This window comes from Bombina bombina, chromosome 1 (genome assembly GCF_027579735.1).
Source record: "Bombina bombina isolate aBomBom1 chromosome 1, aBomBom1.pri, whole genome shotgun sequence".
In the NCBI taxonomy this organism is placed as follows: Eukaryota; Metazoa; Chordata; class Amphibia; order Anura; family Bombinatoridae; genus Bombina; species Bombina bombina.
The window spans coordinates 1,173,973,636-1,173,996,296 of record NC_069499.1 but is presented as its reverse complement, the minus strand read 5'-3'; the positions used below and the strand labels follow the sequence as shown (position 1 = coordinate 1,173,996,296).

The 22,661-nt window shown below is 37.8% G+C and overlaps 1 protein-coding gene across 7 annotated transcripts in view; it reads left to right on the top strand.

Annotated features, from left to right (window-relative positions):
- SCN4A (sodium voltage-gated channel alpha subunit 4) overlaps window positions 1-21,510 on the top strand; it is a 360,773-nt gene extending 339,263 nt beyond the window's left edge. For all 7 annotated transcript variants that reach the window (XM_053699718.1, XM_053699730.1, XM_053699721.1 and 4 more), the window contains 4 exons: window positions 2,211-2,481; window positions 3,623-4,767; window positions 5,934-5,973; window positions 11,196-21,510. In XM_053699718.1, the coding sequence (XP_053555693.1) occupies window positions 2,211-2,481; window positions 3,623-4,767; window positions 5,934-5,936 (1,419 nt within the window). In that variant the 3' untranslated portion in view covers window positions 5,937-5,973; window positions 11,196-21,510. The remainder of the gene's footprint in view (window positions 1-2,210; window positions 2,482-3,622; window positions 4,768-5,933; window positions 5,974-11,195) is intronic.
- Window positions 21,511-22,661: the final 1,151 nt, after the last annotated feature.

The window sequence follows — 22,661 nt, the reverse complement described above, 5'->3', positions numbered from 1 at the left end:
GCACGAGCATGTCAAAACAGCGCTTGTTTTTGGTGCAGTATGGAGGTTAAAAGCACCATATCACCCGCACAAGCCAGTTTTTTTAAAACTTGTAATGGCAGCGCTATAGGGGATTAAATAACGCCAATTTTGTTGCATTCGTTAATTTCCCTATAGCGCTCAAAACTCATAATCTAGGCGTATGTATTTACTGGAAGTATTTCACATAGCAGAATATGTTTTATGTTTTTTTATATATATATTCCTATATATATATATATATATATATATATATATATATATATATATATATTTATATATATATACCTATTATTATTTATGTATAAAGCGCCAAACAGATTCCGCAGTGCTGTCCATGGGTACAAAGATACAAGTTTAGTACAAGACAATATAAAAGACCCCAGACACAGTTTAACAAACAAATACAAGGGGAATTGAGGGCTCTGTTCCCGTGTGAACTTACAATCTAGATGGGTAGGAGGGTGAGAAACAGGAGGCGGGGACTGCAAACATGAGAGTGATGTTAGTGTGGAGTCTGACAGCTTGAGGAAGTGCATTCCAGATGGTTGGTGCCGCACGAGAGAAGTCCTGTAGTCTAGCATGGGAGGAGGTGATGTAGAAGATGCAAGGAGCAGGTCATTGTTGGATCTTAGGGGGCGGGCTTGAGTATATTTGTTGATAAGTGAGGACAGGTGGGGGAGGGGGGGTGTTGGTAAGGGCATTGTAGGTCAGGGTAAGGATTTAATTCTGCTGTGAATGGGAAGCCAGGGAAGGGACTCGCAGAGAGGTGCAGCAGATACAGAGCGTCGGGAGAGGTGGATTAGCCTAGCAGAGGCATTTAGGATGGATTGAAGAGGGGAGAGGCGTGAGAGAGGGAGGCCAGTTAGTAAGTTATTACAGTAGACAAGTCGGGAAATTACCAGGGAGTGGATTGGCTGTTTAGTAGTTTCTACACAGAAACGGACAAATTTTGGAGATATTTCGTAGGTGGTTGTGACAGGATGAAGAGAGCAATTGGATGTGGGGTATGAAGGACAGATTGTAGTCAAGTGTAACTCCTAGGCAGCGGACTTGGGGTGATGGGGAGATAGTGGTGTCACCAACAGTGATTGAAAAGTTAGAAACTTTTAGAATTAGATGGAGGGATTAAAAGGAGCTCAGTCTTGGACATGTTGATTTTTAGGTGGTAAGAGGCCATCCAGGAAGAATTGCCAGATAAGCAGACACTGATGTGAGAAAGGACAGAAGGAGAGAGTGCATGGGTAGATAGGTAGATCTGAGTATCATCAGCATAGAGGTGATAGTTGAAGCCATAGCTACGGAGTTTACCCAGTGAGGAAGTATAAATAGAGAAGAGTAGACGACCCAGAACAGAGCCTTGAGGTACTCCAACAGACAGAGGCAATGGATAAGAGGAGTCACCAGCAAAAGGTTTGGAAAGTTGGAGAGGATCCACAGTGTGCAGATTTCTACAGGTGCGGGTGTGAGGGGGAGAAGTAGGTTTAGCTTTTATATTAAGATTAAAGGTGAGCAGATGGTGATCTGAGAAAGGAAATGGGCGACAGGTGACGTCAGCCAGAGAGCAGAGGTAAGAGAATACCAGATCAATAGAGTGTCCGCCGCGGTGAGTAGGGAATAGAATGGATTGTGAGAGACCAAAGGAGTTTGTGAGTGAGAGAAGCCTATATATAATCATGTATGTATATAGGTATAAATATATATTGTACCAAAATACCATCAGATATATGTAGAAATATGTATTTATTAATAAATAGAACGTATTCTTCTATGTCAAGAACATTGTAATGTGTAATATTCATATTTTCATGTTGGGTTAGCGCACATGAGAATATGTGATCAGGTTTGCGCATGAGTAGACTTTTGTGGGGGAACATGCATGCAATATTCTAAGTTCGGCTTTTTGCGCTTGTTGGGTTATTGTGCAAGCGGAAAAAGTTTACTTTCAACTCATAATATGCATAATATGAGCGCTATACGGCCATTGCAAAAAGTTTACTTCTAGCGCAATTAGCGCTCGAGCGGGAGCATTAATTGGCACGCCACTTGTAATCTGGTCCTTATTTTTTTTTCTCTTTATCTTGTATTTATTTCTTACAATTGTTCTCTTTTTCTCTCCCTTTATATGTCTTTTGTTGTCATTTTTGTTTCTTTTTATTGTCCGTCATATCTTCCTGATCTGCATCTGACAGAACAAAATCCAAGGTCTGGTGTATGATTTTGTCTCCAAGCAGTTTTTTGATATTGTGATCATGGTTTTAATTTGTCTCAACATGGTAACAATGATGGTTGAAACAGATAACCAAAGCAAAGAAAAAGAAAATATTTTGTTTCAAATCAATCTGTTTTTTATTGTTATCTTCACGGGAGAATGTGTCCTGAAAATGTTTGCTTTAAGATATTATTTCTTCACAATTGGATGGAATATTTTTGACTTTGTGGTGGTCATCATTTCTATAGCTGGTAAGTATTATAGAATTGTTTTGATACTGCCATATTATATGAAGCATAATGTATGAAACACAAAGGCTGTAATACTGCAGATACATTATTCTGGTAAGGTTAGATTGCAGGGTGCTCTCTATCTTTCTCCACTCCAGCTAGCTCTTTTCATTTGTGGCTACCCCAAAGTATACATTCTTAGTTCCACTTTTTCCTGGGGACACAAAACCTATGGCAAGTATTATTAGTTTTGATTTTCCCAGGGGCCACAAAACTGGTGGTAAAGGTCACATGTGGCCTTCTGTCCAACAGTTAGCCATCAAGGGGACGATTTATTAAGATGCGGGCGGCATTTAACATTGCCCAAGCATTTCTAGTGAAAAGCTTGTGCAATGCTGCCCCTGCAGATTCGCTGCCAATCGGCCGCTAGCAGGGGGTGTCAATTATCCCGATCGTATCTGATCGGAATGATTGCTGTCCGCTGCTTCCTGACGGCTTGCGCGGAAACTGCTGCATTTGCAGCATGTTAAATCAGCCCCCAAATGTTTATATAGTTATCTCAGGACAATAAAGTACTTCATAGGCTTTGAGATCTTTTTTAGATAGTTCAGTGACTGCAAACTTCAGATATCAGGTACATGAAACAATTTTAAATGTTAATATCAAATGTTCAATTGTACATAGTAAAAAAGATACATTTATTATTTTGTCTCCATTAGCTGTAAAATATATTGTGTTTGTATAAAAATAGTTTGTCAATCATAAAAAATTTGAGGTTTTTTTTATCTATCTATCCACACACATACACCATATATATTTCAACAAATGGTATAGCAGCAGCACCAATTTAGTTGTAAAAGTTCATTATTTATTTAAGCCAACATAAAAATAGACTATTTTTATGTTGGCTTAAATAAATAATGAACTTGTACTACTAAATTGGTGGTGCTGCTATACCATTTGTTGAAATATTTCGTATCTCAGACCGTGGTGCCGGTCTTGAATAGCCTGCACACCTGCAAACTTGCAACCCTGGGATTAGGGGTTACCTTGGTGCTGGTACACATTGGACTCACATACACCATATATATAACTTAGTTATGTTAAACTGTAAAAAAATTAAAAAGAACCTCAATTGTTAAATATACATTTTATTTTTCAGGAAGTGTCTTGTCAGATTTAATAGCAGAATACTTTGTGTCCCCAACACTTTTCCGAGTTATCAGATTGGCAAGAATTGGCAGAGTTCTTCGACTCATTAAAGGAGCAAAGGGGATACGTACACTTCTATTTGCCCTGATGATGTCTCTCCCAGCTCTGTTCAACATAGGGCTCCTGCTTTTCTTGGTCATGTTCATCTACTCCATCTTTGGCATGTCCAACTTTGCTTATGTGAAGAAAGAGTCTGGCATTGATGATATGTTTAACTTCGAGACATTTGGAAACAGCATGATATGCTTATTTGAAATCACCACCTCTGCTGGATGGGATGGACTTCTAAACCCAATCCTAAATAGTGCTTATCCAGACTGTGATCCTCATTTTGAGAACCCAGGTACTGGTGTACATGGTAACTGTGGTAACCCATCAATTGGTATTGTTTTCTTTTGTAGTTACATCATCATTTCATTTTTAATTGTGGTCAATATGTACATTGCCATTATCCTTGAGAATTTTAATGTTGCTACAGAGGAAAGCAGTGAGCCTTTGTGTGAGGATGACTTTGAAATGTTTTATGAAACTTGGGAGAAGTTTGATCCAGATGCCACCCAGTTTGTACAATACAGTCGGATGTCTGACTTTGTGGATACACTTCAAGAACCCCTACGAATTCCTAAACCTAACAAGATAAAACTTGTAACTATGGACCTTCCCATGGTTATTGGGGATAAAATACATTGCTTGGACATCTTGTTTGCATTGACTAAAGAGGTTTTAGGGGATTCAGGAGAAATGGATGCTCTAAAAGAATCAATGGAAGAAAAGTTCATGGCTGCAAACCCATCCAAAGTGTCTTATGAGCCCATCACTACTACTCTGAAAAGAAAACAGGAAGAAGTCTGTGTCATTAAAATTCAGAGGGCTTTTAGAAGACACCTTCTAAAAAGATCTGTTAAACATGCTTCCTACATCTACCGGCAGAGTCATGATGAAGATTCTGCAGCTGAGGAACCTCCTGAGAAGGAAGGCTTGATAGTGGACAGAATAAACTCTGCAATTGGGATAAATGTAGATAACGGAGTTAAAGAGGGACCTCCATGTGCCAGTGCATTTACTAGGACCTCCCGCTTCAGTGGAGATTATGATGTAAGAGAGACAATTGTTTAGAATCTGCACTGATACATTTTAAGGAGACTTACATAGACTTACATACTTGCAGATAGTTGTACATAGCTTTGTGTATATCTTTTCTTCACACAAAGAAATCGTAATACTCAAGCTCCCCTTCACACTGTATGAGGACGGTAGCCTTTTTTGGTCAATTTTAAATCAAGGCATCCGATTCATAAACACACTCCTTTTCACAAATTTCCTTTATACACAAATATATCTATTTTACATGTTTATTTATTAATATCTCAGAATGTCTGTTACTTTCTTAAGTGTTCTATAGTATACAGCATATGTGTATAAGGTTGTTTACTTAGACCAAAAAAGCATATTATAACAGGAACTATATAATTTATAACCAATGAAGGGCACATACTACATATATCATGTATGCCATGTGATACTTATTTGAGAACAAATTGGAAACAGTACCCAAAGAGCTAGCATTGTACTGACATGATTATCTTCATGCGGTAATTATCCCTATGAGTTTGCTTTCTAATGGTAAAATTGTAAACTGTCCTGAAGATTGTAATATATTTATGGAGCCTGCTAGTTAGAGATTACAATCTGTTGTTATAATAAGGTACTGTTGACCAAAGAGCTAACAAATAAATGGTGTAATGGGAAGCTGCCCAAAGAAGCTGCAATTTTGTCACCAAGGTGATCTTATTTTAGTGATCTAATGTGGTCACTTACCAGGAGTTTACAATCTGATTGTCACTTACAGTTGAGCTGTGTACTAGCATACAATGCCTATGAGCCTTCAAACCTATGGAAGAATGAAAGACCGTACCCAAAACAGATACTGGTTGTATAACAGGACAAATCAGCTAAATTAATTTACCATATTTTCTAGTCTTTGTAATTTGCAACTCTATTTCTATAGAAAAAGTGTATTACATGAAAATATGGTGACAAAATGCACTTACAGATACAGTCACTAATCAGTCTGATAATTTTTCAGCAGGTCAGACTTTACTCTTATTATTTATTTAGCTCAGTTTCTCTTGAATGCTATGCTATAAATTCTAGTCCCCTTCCTGCATCAGTACTAACCTGAACAGGAGGCTTTCTCAGGAAATCTTTCTTCTTCTGCATAACTGAGCCTATTTCTTTTATGTTTTATTTTTATCTCACAGTAAATATCTATCAAGTTGATCTCAATCTATTGGAAATAATGTGAGTGCCAAGGCATGGCTTTACCATTTTTATGGAAAAAAATGAAGAATTGATGCCGCTGTGCAATGTTTTGTTGTGTGCCACATGTAACACAATTGGTTGATGCATTGCTATTTGCTTTTTAAACCACTGCTTCTATTTCCTGACCTCAGTGCATGGATGGGTCCGCCTATGATGTTATAAAGGTGACAAATCTCCTGTGCTAAAACTTCAGAAAATCTAAGCAGCTCTCCACAGTATAAACACAAACACAATACTGCTGGCTCACGCTTTTTTGTGCTTTGTTATATATTTTTTATCATTTGTTTACCCATATGTTATACTTGTGTCGTTGCTAAGAGAAATTGTAATTATCAAAAATGCTCTGATGCGTGATGTCATCTTCAAAACCATGATAACAAATTAAGAAATGTTTTCACAAGTGATAAATAATATTAAGCATGGGCTGTAGTCTCTTGCATTATTGTTTAAATGTATATACTGTATATATATATATATATATATATATATATATATATTTTTATATACACAGTACATATATATATTTTAACTTATTGGGCGGGGAGAGGGCTAATCCTACTATTTAATCCATATACATATATACAAATGATTATGTAATTTTCACCTTAGTCAAAGGTATACTGGTGCAGACCCTCAAAAGTTAATATTATTCCTAAAGATTAGAGAGATAAGTGAAGGGGTACAATTAAACCTCTTTCCAAAAAGTAAGGGAATACAGCACTCTTTTAGCAATTTAACCATAAGTTAATTTATTTTCCATATATATGCATCTCCAAGACACAAGTGAGTTCCCACGTGAAACCAATATCTCAATATATATAAGTTAACAAAATGTATTTTTAAAACTATTCACTTAAACACATTACATATCAATGCAACACATAATATGTCCCTTTAAGACCTTATAACATATATCAGTAGGTACGTATCAGATAGTTCATTACTCAAATCGACCATTTAACCTCTATTGTTCCTAATACGGTTAGTTCATCATCCAAAGTATGCATTGGGATTGTCTATCCTGGATGTTTTGCAAAACAAAGCAATATATTCAACTTGTATGAGTCAGCTTCACAGCTCCCTATAGTGGTCTATCGTCAGTTCCATAGCCCTCCAAGACAAAACCGCTCTCATGGTAAGGATTCACCCTGCTTCTCACACATGCAGGTTACTCCAGCATGTCCTTGGGTTTCACTAGGTATCTGATGTCACTGCCCTCTACTCACTGCAACCAGGTGTAGTGTTTCCAAGCAGTTATGCGATACAGTCCGGGGGAGTTAACAGCAGTTCAATGTCCAGTATAGTTGTATACATCAATATGTTGATATACTACATCATCCGACTGCTGAGCCGAGAAAGTTAGCCCCTTTATGTATACAACTATACTGGGCATTGAACTGCTGTTAACTCCCCCGGACTGTATTGCATAACTGCTTGGAAACACTACACCTGGTTGCAGTGAGTAGAGGGCAGTGACGTCAGATACCTAGTGAAACCCGAGGACAAGCTGAAGTAATCTGCATGTGTGAGAAGCAGGGTGAATGCTTACCATGAAAGCGGTTTTGTCTTGGAGGGCTATGGAACTGGTGATTCAATAACTGCAAGCGATCTATACGGATCCGGTAAGAGGAGGAGGCTAAATGGGTGCAGCTTGACCTTAAGTGTGGTTGTGTACCGCGGTAGTAGGTTGCACTTTCTAAACAAGATATTTAACAGCCCAGTTGGAGCGGAATGCTCATATGTGAATAAGGCTCTGATCAGTGATAGAGCACTATAGGGAGATGTGAAGCTGGCTCATACAAGTTGAATATATTGCTTTGTTTTGCAAAACATCCAGGATAGACAATCCCAATGTATACTTTGGATGATGAACTAACCGTATTAGCAACGATAGAGATTAAAAGGTCGATTTGAGTAATGAACTATCTGACACGTACCTATTGATATATGTTATAAGGTCTTAAAGGGACATATGTGTTGCATTGATATGTAATGTGTTTAAGGGAATAGTTTTCAAAAGAAATTTTGTTAACTTATATATATTGAGATATTGGTTTCATTTTCACGTGGGAACTCTCGTTTCTGGGAGATGCATATATATGGAAAATAAATGAACTTATAGTTAAATGCTAAAAGAGTGCTGTATTCCCTTACTTTATGGAAAGAGGTTTACTTGTACCCCTTTCACTTATCTCTCTAATCTATAGTAATAATATATATTTATTTACTGTATATATATATATATATATATATATATATATATATATATATTTATAAAATATATATATATATATTATATATATACTGTATATACACAATAAATATATATATGTTTTTTGGGGGGTACCATCACCTCTGCCGTCTTATAACAGATAATATTTGTAATCATCATATTTAGGGGTCAATTTATCAAATGTTAGGCAGACATTATTCGCTTTAGCTGTCGGCATTTAACATTACACAAAACATTTCTTGTGAAATGATTGTGCAATGCCACCCCCTGCACATTCGCGGCCAATCGGCCTCTAGTAGGGGATGTCAATCATCCCGAACGTATTGGATCAGGATGATTGAGGCCCGCTACCTAAAAGGTGGAGGACAAGTTAAGGAGCGGATGCAAAATACCGGTATATCAAGCATTTTTATCAGAGTTACTGAGAACAATATATTAATTAATAATCAATGAGTACTGGCACTTTTTCTTTTACAAAAAAGCACTGTATATATATATATATATATATATATATATATATATATATATAATATATATATATATTCTTATTAATTTATTTATATACTGTATATGTATATACAGTATATATATATTTTTTTTTTATTTATTTTTTTTCACCCTGCCAAGAGTGAAGAAGTTCTTGAAGGTCTGTGATTAAACTACTGTAGTTACTTTTAAAGAAGTAATCATACTCAATGTTTTGTTTTTTTGCAAAACAGATGTTTCTATGCTAATAAACCAACTTGTTTCTTACCAGACTTGTTGAGGTGTTTCCCTCTTCCCAAGCAACACAGTGAGATTTGTCCTTCAGTGCACATTAATATACCAATGTCAGTTATGCACAAACATGTATTTTACAGTAATTTCACTTTTTTATTAATCTTTTAAGCATATTTAATTACTATGCATTTATCAGTGGTGGCCAACATTCCAAGACATGGGAGCCGCATATCAATAGTTTTGAAGCCTTAATTGCTGCTTATAAATTTAAGGCTTTATAGCACATATACATTTTATAATAATATCTCTCTTAGAAAAATGCCCAGTGGGACAGTGCCTTATTTGGGTAAGGTTGCCGGGTAACCTCTGCTGTTCTTCCTTCCAGAGGGCTCTTTCCCAGGGACCACAAAACCTAATTCATAGGAATGCATATGGTCCATGGGCCAGTGGTCGGCCATCTCTGATGTAAATGATGGAAAAGTTTGTAATCAGAAGGCTCTTTTAATCTAAACATTTGTTTTACCTTTGGACCATAAATTCTGTTAAACATTTTGATGAAAGGAAACTTGCATATAAATAAGTCAAAATCCTTGTAAGCAAATTAATATGATTCTAGAAATCTAATACATCTATGTCCTCTCCCTAAGCCCCAAATGTGATATTTAGTAATCACTACTACATAATATATCAGGCACACAGTTTGTTGGTGAAAATGTAGGAGGATTATTCATTAACTAGCCATGATAATCATACATTTTAACTAGGTGATGCTATAGTAACCATAACAAAACATACATTAAGATATCTATCTATCTATCTATCTATCTATCTATCTATCTATCTATCTATCTATCTATATATATATATATATATATATATATATATATATATATATATATATATATATATATATATATATATATACTTTTTTAATAAAAAGGAACATGAGTAAATGTTAATACAGTACTAGGTAATTCTCTGTATCTGTCAGTCTATATATCTATTTTATAATCCATATTAAAGAACATTTGTGCAGATTGTTCACACACATTGCACTTTTTATTAAAAAGTTGTAAAAGTTACAAATTAATAACAAGAATATGCCTTTTTAATTAATATGAAACTACTAAAATGTCTAATAGAAAATATAGTGCATATTAACACTGCATAAAATTTAGATCATTGGATATCAATCTATTTGTATATCAATGAGAGTCTAATCTAATAAACCCTATTGATCAAATGTTTTAAAACACCACTATTTCCCCAGTTTTTATTGAACAGTATACACAGTATGAAATTAAAGCTTAAAACAAATAAACAATTAGAGATAAAACATAAATCATGGAAAAAATGTATTCTACATTTTTGATTAATTGAATTAGTGACCTAATGCAGATACAACTTCTAAACAGAATGTGCCATTCTTTCTACAAGGACAAATATCCTAAATATCCTAGTCTCAACCCAGTTACTGTCCTTCAAAATTTCAATATCAAGAAATTCCATTTTTTGTGCATTCCATTTAGCCACAAATTGGGCTTTCCAAGTTGTTTAATTTCTCCACAAATCTTTTCAGCCTATCCTCACTGCCCCTCCAAACAAAAAACACATCATCTATGAAGCGTTTGTAGCCTTTTCCATACAATTTAAACTCTGAGTCACAGAGGATGTGTTTCTGTTCGTAGTAGTGCATACAAATATTGTCATTGTTAGGGGCCACATATGACCCAGTAGCTGTGCCAATACGTTGCAGGTATATATCCCTTTCAAATTTAAAGAATTTCTTGTGTAGTAAAAAACTTACAAAGCCCAATTAGATTTGTGGCTAAATGGAATGCACAAAAAATGGCAGAAGCTGTATGTTTCATTTTTTTATATTTTTTCTTTAGAATCTCACATTTCATGCATCACTACATGCTGAGTTTATATATGTAATTAGGATTAGATGACGTTGTGCACTAGGGACTGTACGGACTAAGCTGCAGTGTATCAGTAGCTTTAACGATGACTGCTTCAAGTTTGGCCTTAACAAGGGTGAGAGTGACATTTTAGAACATGTTAAAGCATGTTTAGAAATGTTAACAGAAATCCGATGTTTGTGAATGGCTTTTTTTGTGCTTAGACTTGTTGCTATGGGCAGTACGCTGGCATGTCCTGCCCAGTCTTGCAGCTATAAGTGCACTGGCTTTTATACCAGTTGTGTCAATGGTGGGCTAATGGTACCATGTCATGTATGTTTCACCAGGTATACCCAGTTCTTGGCTGCTTCTCAACGACTTGGACTGTTGAAGAGGAGTGTCAGTTAAAGGCATTTTCCTTTTTTATTCTACATGTGAAATACCATGTCCTGTCTTCTCAGCTCCCTTGGATTATTGTCTGAAAATAGCCAGTGCTGACTTAGATACACAGAGTGTTACCAGGGAGTAGGAAGTAATGCATCAAAAAATATTACTTGGAAGCAGAAGATGTGAAGGCCTCTCTTAATGAGTTGTAGCTAAAGTGAATTTTTATTGTATAGACAGTAAGATAGTGTTCTAGGCCATACCACATCACACACTATATTATTCACTAGCTAATGTTCTAGATAACGTGGTAGATTTTACATTAGAACATATGCATGATATCATGATAAATTATATTTTATTTTAAATTCTAAATATTAATTTACATCCCATTATTATGACATCAGCAATCACATCTCAAATTAATACTGTTTCATAAAAGTCTGGTTAAGAAAGAAAAAAAAGAGGATTAAGTATAGCCAGTTTAAAACTAATTAGTAGCATTTTATGTCAATAAGTCACTGCTTAACTAGAGTCTGTTTTAAAGAACAAAAGGGGGTTCTTCTACATGTTTATTTTCTAATTGAGGTTTCATGCTACATGTTTAAGAGTTATCTAGATGCAGCATTATTTATTAAATAAAGGTTAGATTTTAATTACACACAGAATACGTTAATAATTGATATCAGGAATTCAGTCAGTAACATCGATGTACGTAGCAACACTAACACAAACTGTCGATGAACTTGGCTATGACAAATTAGGATGATTTTAATGAGGTAGCAGATTTGCTATTTTTTCCAGCACTTGTGATGATTGACTCTGTTCTCTTAACTAATATAATCAATAAGGGAGGTGTGATATACACCAACATGATGTATCTTCTAAAGTCTTAAAGAATTCTATTTCTGTTTTCACTGAGGATCCTGACTACTGCTGATGTACATTCAAGAAAAAACAGCACCAGGTGAAAATAAAAGTCTGGATAAAATGTTTGTTTTAGAAAAAAGTAAAAATATGTCCATGTTGGATTTTATGCCCGTGTTATGTAGCATTTATGATTTCCTTTATGCTCTTACAAACAACACAGTTGTGAAATGAATATTCACTCAAATGATTACTGTTTTTGTATGTTTCCTGTCCCCTCAGCCTTTAAATGATATTTAAAATAATGAGTGTTTGTTAAATTATACTTTTCTTTACCAGTTGAGAGTTTTCACATAAACTAGATTTTCTTGGTTCAATAAAAAGTATAACAGATCCACAAAGTTCTCCTCTATGGAGCAGATATAACAAATACCTAATGTGCTTCATAAGTGAAAGAGCGTGATGTCATAAAAGCTAAACACTTTGAAAACAAGGTGATCAGTGTTCATCTAACAATATGGTTGGCTATTGCCTAGTCATTTTGTTATGTTTTATAGATAAGCTAAGATAAAATAGGTATTTTACTTTGATTATATACTTTGCTATTGTGTTCATGTATCAGTTTTCTCTGTGCAAAAGAACAATCTATAGTAACATAATACTTTATGTGTGGTGGTTTGTGCAGTAGCACAAGGCTTGGTGTGTAGGGAGGACCTTTACTATGTTTTGGTTAGGGAAGGAGTGTGCAGTATTATATTACTTCCTATATTTGAGAGCGTGTACAGTAACACTTCCTGTATATAGGAGAACTGTACCATAACACACTACTTCCTGTGTAAGGAGAACTGTAGAATATGACTTTGCTGGCTGTGCGAAATACACCTTACCAGTAACACACTGCTTCATATGTATAGGAGGCCTGTACTATAACACAATATTTTACAGTTTATGGAAGGCCTCTGCACTGCTTCTTGTATTAGAGAGGCCTGTAGCTTACACACTGATTCTTCTATATGAGAGGTCTGTAGCTTACACACGTCTTCTTGTGTATGGGATATCTATACAGTAACACGCTTCTTCTTGTGTATAGGATATCTATACAGTAACACACTGCTTCTTGTGTATGGGATATCTATACAGTAACACGCTTCTTCTTGTGTATAGGATATCTATACAGTAACACACTGCTTCTTGTGTATAGGATATCTATACAGTAACACACTGCTTCTTGTGTATGGGATATCTATACAGTAACACGCTTCTTCTTGTGTATAGGATATCTATACAGTAACACACTGCTTCTTGTGTATGGGATATCTATACAGTAACACGCTTCTTCTTGTGTATAGGATATCTATACAGTAACACACTGCTTCTTGTGTATAGGATATCTATACAGTAACACACTGCTTCTTGTGTATAGGATATCTATACAGTAACACACTGCTTCTTGTGTATAGGATATCTATACAGTAACACACTGCTTCTTGTGTATAGGATATCTATACAGTAACACACTGCTTCTTGTGTATAGGATATCTATACAGTAACACACTGCTTCTTGTGTATAGGATATCTATACAGTAACACACTGCTTCTTGTGTATAGGATATCTATACAGTAACACACTTCTTCTTGTGTATAGGATATCTATACAGTAACACGCTTCTTCTTGTGTATAGGATATCTATACAGTAACACACTGCTTCTTGTGTATAGGATATCTATACAGTAACACACTGCTTCTTGTGTATAGGATATCTATAGAGTAACACACTGCTTCTTGTGTATAGGATAGCTATACAGTAACACACTGCTTCTTGTGTATAGGATAGCTATACAGTAACACACTGCTTCTTGTGTATAGGATATCTATAGGGTAACTCACTGCTTCTTGTGTATGGGAGATCTGTAGGGTAACACACAGCTTCTTGTGTATGGGAGATCTGTAGGGTAATGCACAGCTTCTTGTGTATGGGAGGTCTGTAGGGTAACGCACTGCTTCTTGTGTATGGGAGGTCTTTAGGGTAACAAACTGCTTCTTGTGTATGGGAGATCTGTAGGGTAACACACATCTTCTTGTGTATGGGAGGTCTGTAGGGTAACACACCTCTTCTTGTGTATGGGAGGTCTTTAGGATAACACACCTCTTCTTGTGTATGGGAGATCTGTAAGATAACTCACTGCTTCTTGTGTATGGGAGGTCTGTAGGGTAACGCACTGCTTCTTGTTTATGGGAGGTCTGTAAGGTAACACACTGCTTCTTGTGTATGGGAGGACTGTAGGGTAACGCACTGCTTCTTGTGTGTAAGAAGTCTGTAGGGTAACTCACTGCTCCTTGTGTATGGGAGGTCTGTAGGGTAACGCACTGCTTCTTGTGTATGGGAGGTCTGTAAGGTAACGCACTGCTTCTTGTATATGGGAGGTCTGTAAGGTAATGCACTGCTTCTTGTGTATGGGAGGTCTGTAAGGTAACGCACTGCTTCTTGTGTATGGGAGGTCTGTAAGGTAACGCACTGCTTCTTGTGTATGGGAGGTCTGTAAGGTAATGCACTGCTTCTTGTGTATGGGAGGACTGTAAGATACCGCACTGTTTCTTGTGTATGTGAGGTCTGTAAGGTAATGCACTGCTTGTGTATAGGAGGTCTGTAAGGTAACGCACTGCTTCTTGCATATGGGAGGTCTCTAGGGTAACGCACTGCTTCTTGAGAATGGGAGGACAGTAAAATAATGCACTGCTTCTTGTGTATGGGAAGACTGTAAGATAATGCACTGCTTCTTGTGTATGGGAGGTCTTTAGGGTAACGCACTGCTTCTTGTGTATGGGAGGTCTGTAGGGTAACGCACTGCTTCTTGTGTATGGGAGATCTGTAGGGTAACACACCTCTTCTTGTGTATGGGAGGTCTTTAGGGTAACACACCTCTTCTTGTGCATGGGAGGTCTTTAGGGTAACACACCTCTTCTTGTGTATGGGAAGTCTGTAAGATAACTCACTGCTTCTTGTGTATGGGAGATCTGTAGGGTAACGCATTGCTTCTTGTGTATGGGAGGTCTGTAAGATAACTCACTGCTTCTTGTGTATGGGAGGTCTGTAAGATAACTCACTGCTTCTTGTGTATGGGAGGTCTGTAAGATAACTCACTGCTTCTTGTGTATGGGAGATCTGTAGGGTAACACAACTCTTCTTGTGTATGGGAGGTCTGTAGGGTAATGCACTGCTTGTGTATCGAAAGTCTAGAGGGTAACACACCTCTTCTTGTGTATGGGAGGTCTGTAGGGTAACGCACTGCTTCTTGTGTATGGGAGGTCTTTAGGGTAACCATTGCTTCTTGTGTACGGGAGGTCTGTAAGATAACATAATGCTTCTTGTGTATGGGAGGTCTTTAGGGTAACTCACTGCTTCTTGTGTATGGGAGGACTGTAAGATACTGCACTGTTTCTTGTGTATGTGAGGTCTGTAAGGTAATGCACTGATTCTTGTGTATGGGAGGTCTGTAAGGTAACGCACTGCTTCTTGCGTATGGGAGGTCTCTAGGGTAACGCACTGCTTCTTGAGAATGGGAGGACAGTAAAATAATGCACTGCTTCTTGTGTATGGGATGACTGTAAGATAATGCACTGCTCCTTGTGTATGGGAGGTCTGTAGGGTAACGCACTGCTTCTTGCGTATGGGAGGTCTCTAGGGTAACGCACTGCTTCTTGAGTATGGGATGACTGTAAGATAATGCACTGCTCCTTGTGTATGGTAAGTATGTAAGGTAACACTGCTTCTTGTGTATGGGAGGTCTGTAGGGTAACGTACTGCTTCTTGTGTACTGGAGGTCTGTTGGTTAACGCACTGATTCTTGTGTGTAAGAAGTCTGTAGGGTAACTCACTGCTTCTTGTGTATGGGAGGTCTGTAGGGTAACGCACTGCTTCTTGTTTATGGGAGGTCTGTAAGGTAACACACTGCTTCTTGTGTATGGGAGGACTGTAGGGTAACGCACTGCTTCTTGTGTGTAAGAAGTCTGTAGGGTAACTCACTGCTCCTTGTGTATGGGAGGTCTGTAGGGTAACGCACTGCTTCTTGTGTATGGGAGGTCTGTAAGGTAACGCACTGCTTCTTGTGTATGGGAGGTCTGTAAGGTAACGCACTGCTTCTTGTGTATGGGAGGTCTGTAAGGTAATGCACTGCTTCTTGTGTATGGGAGGACTGTAAGATACCGCACTGTTTCCTGTGTATGTGAGGTCTGTAAGGTAATGCACTGCTTGTGTATGGGAGGTCTGTAAGGTAACGCACTGCTTCTTGCGTATGGGAGGTCTCTAGGGTAACGCACTGCTTCTTGAGTATGGGAGGACAGTGAAATAATGCACTGCTTCTTGTGTATGGGATGACTGTAAGATAATGCACTGCTCCTTGTGTATGGTAAGTATGTAAGGTAACACTGCTTCTTGTGTATGGGAGGTCTGTAGGGTAACATACTGCTTCTTGTGTACTGGAGGTCTGTTGGTTAATGCACTGCTTCTTGTGTGTAAGAAGTCTGTAGGGTAACTCACTGCTTCTTGTGTTTGGGAGGTCTGTAGAGTAACGCACTGCTTCTTGTTTATGGGAGGTCTGTAAGGTAACACACTGCTTCTTGTGCATGGGAGGACTGTAGGGTAACGCACTGCTTCTTGTGTGTAAGAAGTCTGTAGGGTAACACACTGCTTCTTGTGTATGGGAGGTCTGTAGGGTAACGCACTGCTTCTTGTGTATGGGAGGTCTGTAAGGTAACGCACTGATTCTTGTGTATGGAGGTCTGTAAGGTAACATACTTCTTCTTGTGTATGGGAGGTCTGTATGGTAACGCACTGCTTCTTGTGTACTGGAGGTCTGTAAGGTAACGCACTGCTTCTTGTGTATGGGAGGTCTGTAAGGTAACACACTGCTTCTTGTGTATGGGAGGACTGTAGGGTAACGCACTGCTTCTTGTGTGTAAGAAGTCTGTAGGGTAACTCACTGCTTCTTGTGTATGGGAGGTCTGTAAGGTAACGCACTGCTTCTTGTGTATGGGAGGTTTGTAAGGTAATGCACTGCTTCTTGTGTATGGGAGGTCTGTAAGGTAACGCACTGCTTCTTGTGTATGGGAGGTCTGTAAGGTAACATACTTCTTCTTGTGTATGGGAGGTCTGCAAGGTAACGCACTGCTTCTTGTGTATGGGAGTTCTGTAAGGTAACGCACTGCTTCTTGTGTATGGGAGGTCTGTAAGGTAACATACTTCTTCTTGTGTATGGGAGGTCTGTAGGGTAACGCACTGCTTCTTGTGTACTGGAGGTCTGTAAGGTAACGCACTGCTTCTTGTGTATGGGAAGTCTACATGGAAACACACTGCTTCTTGTGTATGGGAGGTCTGTAAGGTAACGCACTGCTTCTAGTGTATGGGAGGTCTGAAGGGTAATACACTGCTTCTTGTGTATGGTATGTATGTAAGATAACACTGCTTCTTGTGTACGGGAGGTCTGTAAGGTAATGCACTGCTTCTTGTATATGGGAGGTCTGTAAGGTAAAGCACTGCTTTTTATGTATGGGAGGTCTGTAAGGTAACACACTGCTTTTTGTGTATGGGAGGTCTTTAAGGTAACACACTGCTTCTTGTGTATGGGAGATCTGCAAGCTAATGCACTGCTTCTTGTGTATGGGAGGTCTGTAAGGTAACACACTGCTTCTTGTCTATGGGAGATCTGCAAGCTAACGCACTGCTTCTTGTGTATGGGAGGTCTGTAAGGTAACACACTGCTTCTTGTGTATGGGAGATCTGTAGGGTAACATACTGCTTCTTGTGTATCGGAAGTCTATAGGGTAACGCAATGCTTCTTGCGTATGGTAAGTATGTAAGATAACACTGCTTCTTGTGTATGGGAGGTCTGTAAGGTAACACACTGCTTCTTGTGTATGGGAGGTCTGTAAGGTAACATACTTCTTCTTGTTTATGGGAGGTCTGCAAGGTAACACACTGCTTCTTGTGTATGGGAGTTCTGTAAGGTAACGCACTGCTTCTTGTGTGTAAGAAGTCTGTAGGGTAACTCACTGCTTCTTGTGTATGGGAGGTCTGTAGGGTAACGCACTGCTTCTTGTGTATTGGAGGTCTGTAAGGTAATGCACTGCTTCTTGTGTATGGAGGTCTGTAAGGTAACATACTTCTTCTTGTGTATGGGAGGTCTGTATGGTAACGCACTGCTTCTTGTGTACTGGAGGTCTGTAAGGTAACACACTGCTTCTTGTGTATGGGAGGTCTGTAAGGTAACACACTGCTTCTTGTGTATGGGAGGACTGTAGGGTAACGCACTGCTACTTGTGTGTAAGAAGTCTGTAGGGTAACTCACTGCTTCTTGTGTATGGGAGGTCTGTAGGGTAACGCACTGCTTCTTGTGTATGGGAGGTCTGTAAGGTAACGCACTGCTTCTTGTGTATGGGAGGTTTGTAAGGTAATGCACTGCTTCTTGTGTATGGGAGGTCTGTAAGGTAACGCACTGCTTCTTGTGTATGGGAGGTCTGTAAGGTAACATACTTTTTCTTGTGTATGGGAGGTCTGCAAGGTAACGCACTGCTTCTTGTGTATAGAAGTTCTGTAAGGTAACTCACTGCTTCTTGTGTATGGGAGATCTGTAAGGTAACATACTTCTTCTTGTGTATGGGAGGTCTGTAGGGTAACGCACTGCTTCTTGTGTACTGGAGGTCTGTAAGGTAACGCACTGCTTCTTGTGTATGGGAAGTCTACAGGGAAACACACTGCTTCTTGTGTATGGGAGGTCTGTAAGGTAACGCACTGCTTCTAGTGTATGGGAGGTCTGAAGGGTAATACACTGCTTCTTGTGTATGGTATGTATGTAAGATAACACTGCTTCTTGTGTACGGGAGGTCTGTAAGGTAATGCACTGCTTCTTGCATATGGGAGGTCTGTAAGGTAACGCACTGCTTTTTATGTATGGGAGGTCTATAAGGTAACACACTGCTTTTTGTGTATGGGAGGTCTTTAAGGTAACACACTGCTTCTTGTGTATGGGAGATCTGCAAGCTAATGCACTGCGTCTTGTGTATGGGAGGTCTGTAAGGTAACACACTGCTTCTTGTGCATGGGAGATCTGCAAGCTAACGCACTGCTTCTTGTGTATGGGAGGTCGGTAAGGTAACACACTGCTTCTTGTGTATGGGAGATCTGTAGGGTAACATACTGCTTCTTGTGTATCGGAAGTCTATAGGGTAACGCAATGCTTCTTGTGTAAAGGTAAGTATGTAAGATAACACTGCTTCTTGTGTATGGGAGGTCTGTAAGGTAACACACTGCTTCTTGTGTATGGGAGATCTGTAGGGTAACATACAGCTTCTTGTGTATCGGAAGTCTATAGGGTAACGCAATGCTTCTTGCGTATGGTAAGTATGTAAGATAACACTGCTTCTTGTGTATGGGAGGTCTGTAAGGTAACACACTTCTTCTTCTGTATATACTCTTCAAAGAGATAAGTAGTCGTAGATCATACTCGATACAAACAAATTGCATTTATTAGACAATTATACACAGAAGAATTGATGTTCAGCCAGTATGAAATTCACAAAACATATATCTTAAATAGCCCAAAGCAAGGTAAAGAGCATTAAACTAAATCTAAACAATATCCTTTATTAATAAAACATCAGTTTATATTAATATCTGTGATATTTCAGGTCTACTTTATGTAAATATTATAGTCTATATTGTGGAATTCTTGTATACATTATATTTGTAAACTGACACCATAGTGACAGTTCCTTACTCTGTAAGTGGTGGACTTCATTTTGGCACATGTACAGTACCAGTTCAACTGCAGGTTGTAATGTTTTCTTTTCCAGAATGGTTGCCTGGTGAAAATCATACGAATGGAGGCAGCAATCTTGTAATAGTTTTATTGCCTCTGTGTGACTTTATGGGATAATCTCACAAACTATGTATCAGTTTTGACTATAGTAGGATCAACACATTGCTTTGTGTGTATAGAAGTCTCTAAAGTAAAACCGAATTATTGGGTATGAAACAGGGTGTAGCATGTGATTTGGGTGACATATGTTAGTATGGAGCACAGGATTATGTGTGTTTCAGAGCAATGTATGTTTTCAGAGCTGGATTTGGCACTAGGCAAAACAGGCAGCTGTCTATAGTCATTTCACTCAGAGGACCTTTTCTGGATTTCTGTCTGGGAGTGTTGCTGAGTTGAGATTCATCCAATTTAAATATTTACCTCTATGTCACAAAGTGCTGTTTTATCAAAAACTGTTCCTCATCCCATACAGAGTAACTCAATTTAGATACAGAAGAGAACAGTGTGGAATATAAATATCCATCTATATGGAATACAAATTAGTGTGTAGCAGAGGAATCTGTCCACGTAGCACACGGGTAGTGTATGGGACAGAGCAATATTGGTCTTTATGAAATATTTGGGGATGACAGAAGAGTATTACTCTACAACTAGCACACACATGTCGGTGGTGTAGAGAAATTGTAATGCAGAGCATTTGTGTCTTTTTTAGAGCAAAGAATAATATGTTACTGTGCAGAGCAATATTGTCTAATGGTCCGAAGATCAATAACTTGCCGGCATGAAGAGAAATCACACAAAAACTAGGGGGCTTTTTTGAACATTATATTATTATGTATGTGTCTCTTCTTCACACTCAATACACTATATAGCTAGTTAAACAGCTCTCAGGCTACAATTTGCCTTTCCAAAATTAATTGAGGGACCTTGCCATAGTGATGAGATGTCTTAGATCATCCCGCCAGATCGGAGAGCTATAGATCATCAGGCCCTAAGTATAAAGAGCACAGAGCAGTGGCACTAAACTACATTATAGGAATAACAAAATACTGTGCCTTACAGAGTAATATCTGCCTATAACAGAGCGTTATATAAAGTCTATGAACCACAGAGCGGTATTTGGTTCTGGCAACTTCTATACAATGCACATAGGAGTGGGTAAGTGCGAGGTGTCCAGTAGCATCTATATAAAGCACAAACCAGGGTATCACAGAGCAATAGCTGTCTATAAATCACAGGACATTTTGGTGCACAGCAATAACTACATAAATGCACAGACAAGTTTGGTGCAAAACAATATCTGTCTATAAAGCAACGAGCAGTGAGTGGTGAAGTGCAACATGTGGATAACGTAGAGATTCAATAGACTGTATATTTCTTCATTAGATTTCTTATATGTATTGTTTGTGCATACTGACACTGCAAGCCATTAAGTTGTTTACATTTCAATGTATTAATTCCAGACTGAAAATGTTATCTTTCAACTGTTTGTACATTTTTATATTCAGTGCTGGTATCAAAAATATACCGTAATCAATAAAAAGAAAATATTCTTGTACATTTCAGAATAAAAATGCAATAAATTCTTAAGTTAAATATTGGACTGTATCTGACTGATTTTGAATGAGTGAAACATTTTGTTCAGCAAAACAAAATACTGAATATGAGAGGAAGCTGATTATTTGTTCTACAGGTATTGAATCTCCTAGCTCCACAGATATATACAGGGCTGGAAATTTCCACTGGTCCTTTTTTATTTTTTTTTAATCATTTCTCCCTTTTTTCACTCCCCTTTTACAATATATATATATTTACATTTTTCTGGGACTGTCCTGGATTCTGGCCTCCTACCCCATGGTATAATTCACACGGAAACTGTACCACAATGTAAAAGTCTGACCTGCGGTGTGCTGGTAGAATGGATGCCTGACTGAAACTCACAATATTGTCATAATATTGATTTCTAACACAAACATCATGGAAATTCCTGGTCTTACTAATTTCTTAACTAAATTTTGAAACAAAAAAAATAAACAAGATATATACAATGAATAAAAATGTCCTCAAGCCTCTTGCTTGCGATGCCTTGTGTATGAATGTCATTTGTAAAGCAATTTGTTTTTATGTATTTATTTACTTACATATGTATTTATTTATTTCTACTCTGATAGTAAATAATTATTTGAGATACAATTTTGTTCTATTCTAATTGTAAATAATTATATGAGGTACAGATAACAGATATTAAGGTTTCCAATGTCAATTTAAATTCCATGTTTACACAAGTCAATAAGTTCTATATTCAGGGCTTATGAATATACCTTACACTATAAACATGCATAACCCAGGCAAATCCTATAGTTTGAATGATCTGCATTTTGTCCTTTGCTTCCATTAACATTCATAAGAGATTTAAATTTCATTTGTATCCTTCTGGTGGTGCAGAATTATCCATCACACTTCTGTTAGTATCACTTCCCTTTCCATAGCCAGATCAGGGTCAGGGTTTTCAATAAATCATTCATTTTATGGACACACAGTTCCACCCCAAAGAACAAGAACATTTGTCAGAGCTGTTTACAATGAAAAATAGCAGTAGTGGAAAATGATGTTTTAACATGTTACAAACTGAATCCTTGCAAACTGATATTAAAATCGAACCCCAAAATGTTTCTTTTATGATTCAGATAGAGCATGCATTTTTAAACAAATTTCTAATTTACGCCTATTATAAATTGTTTTTCATT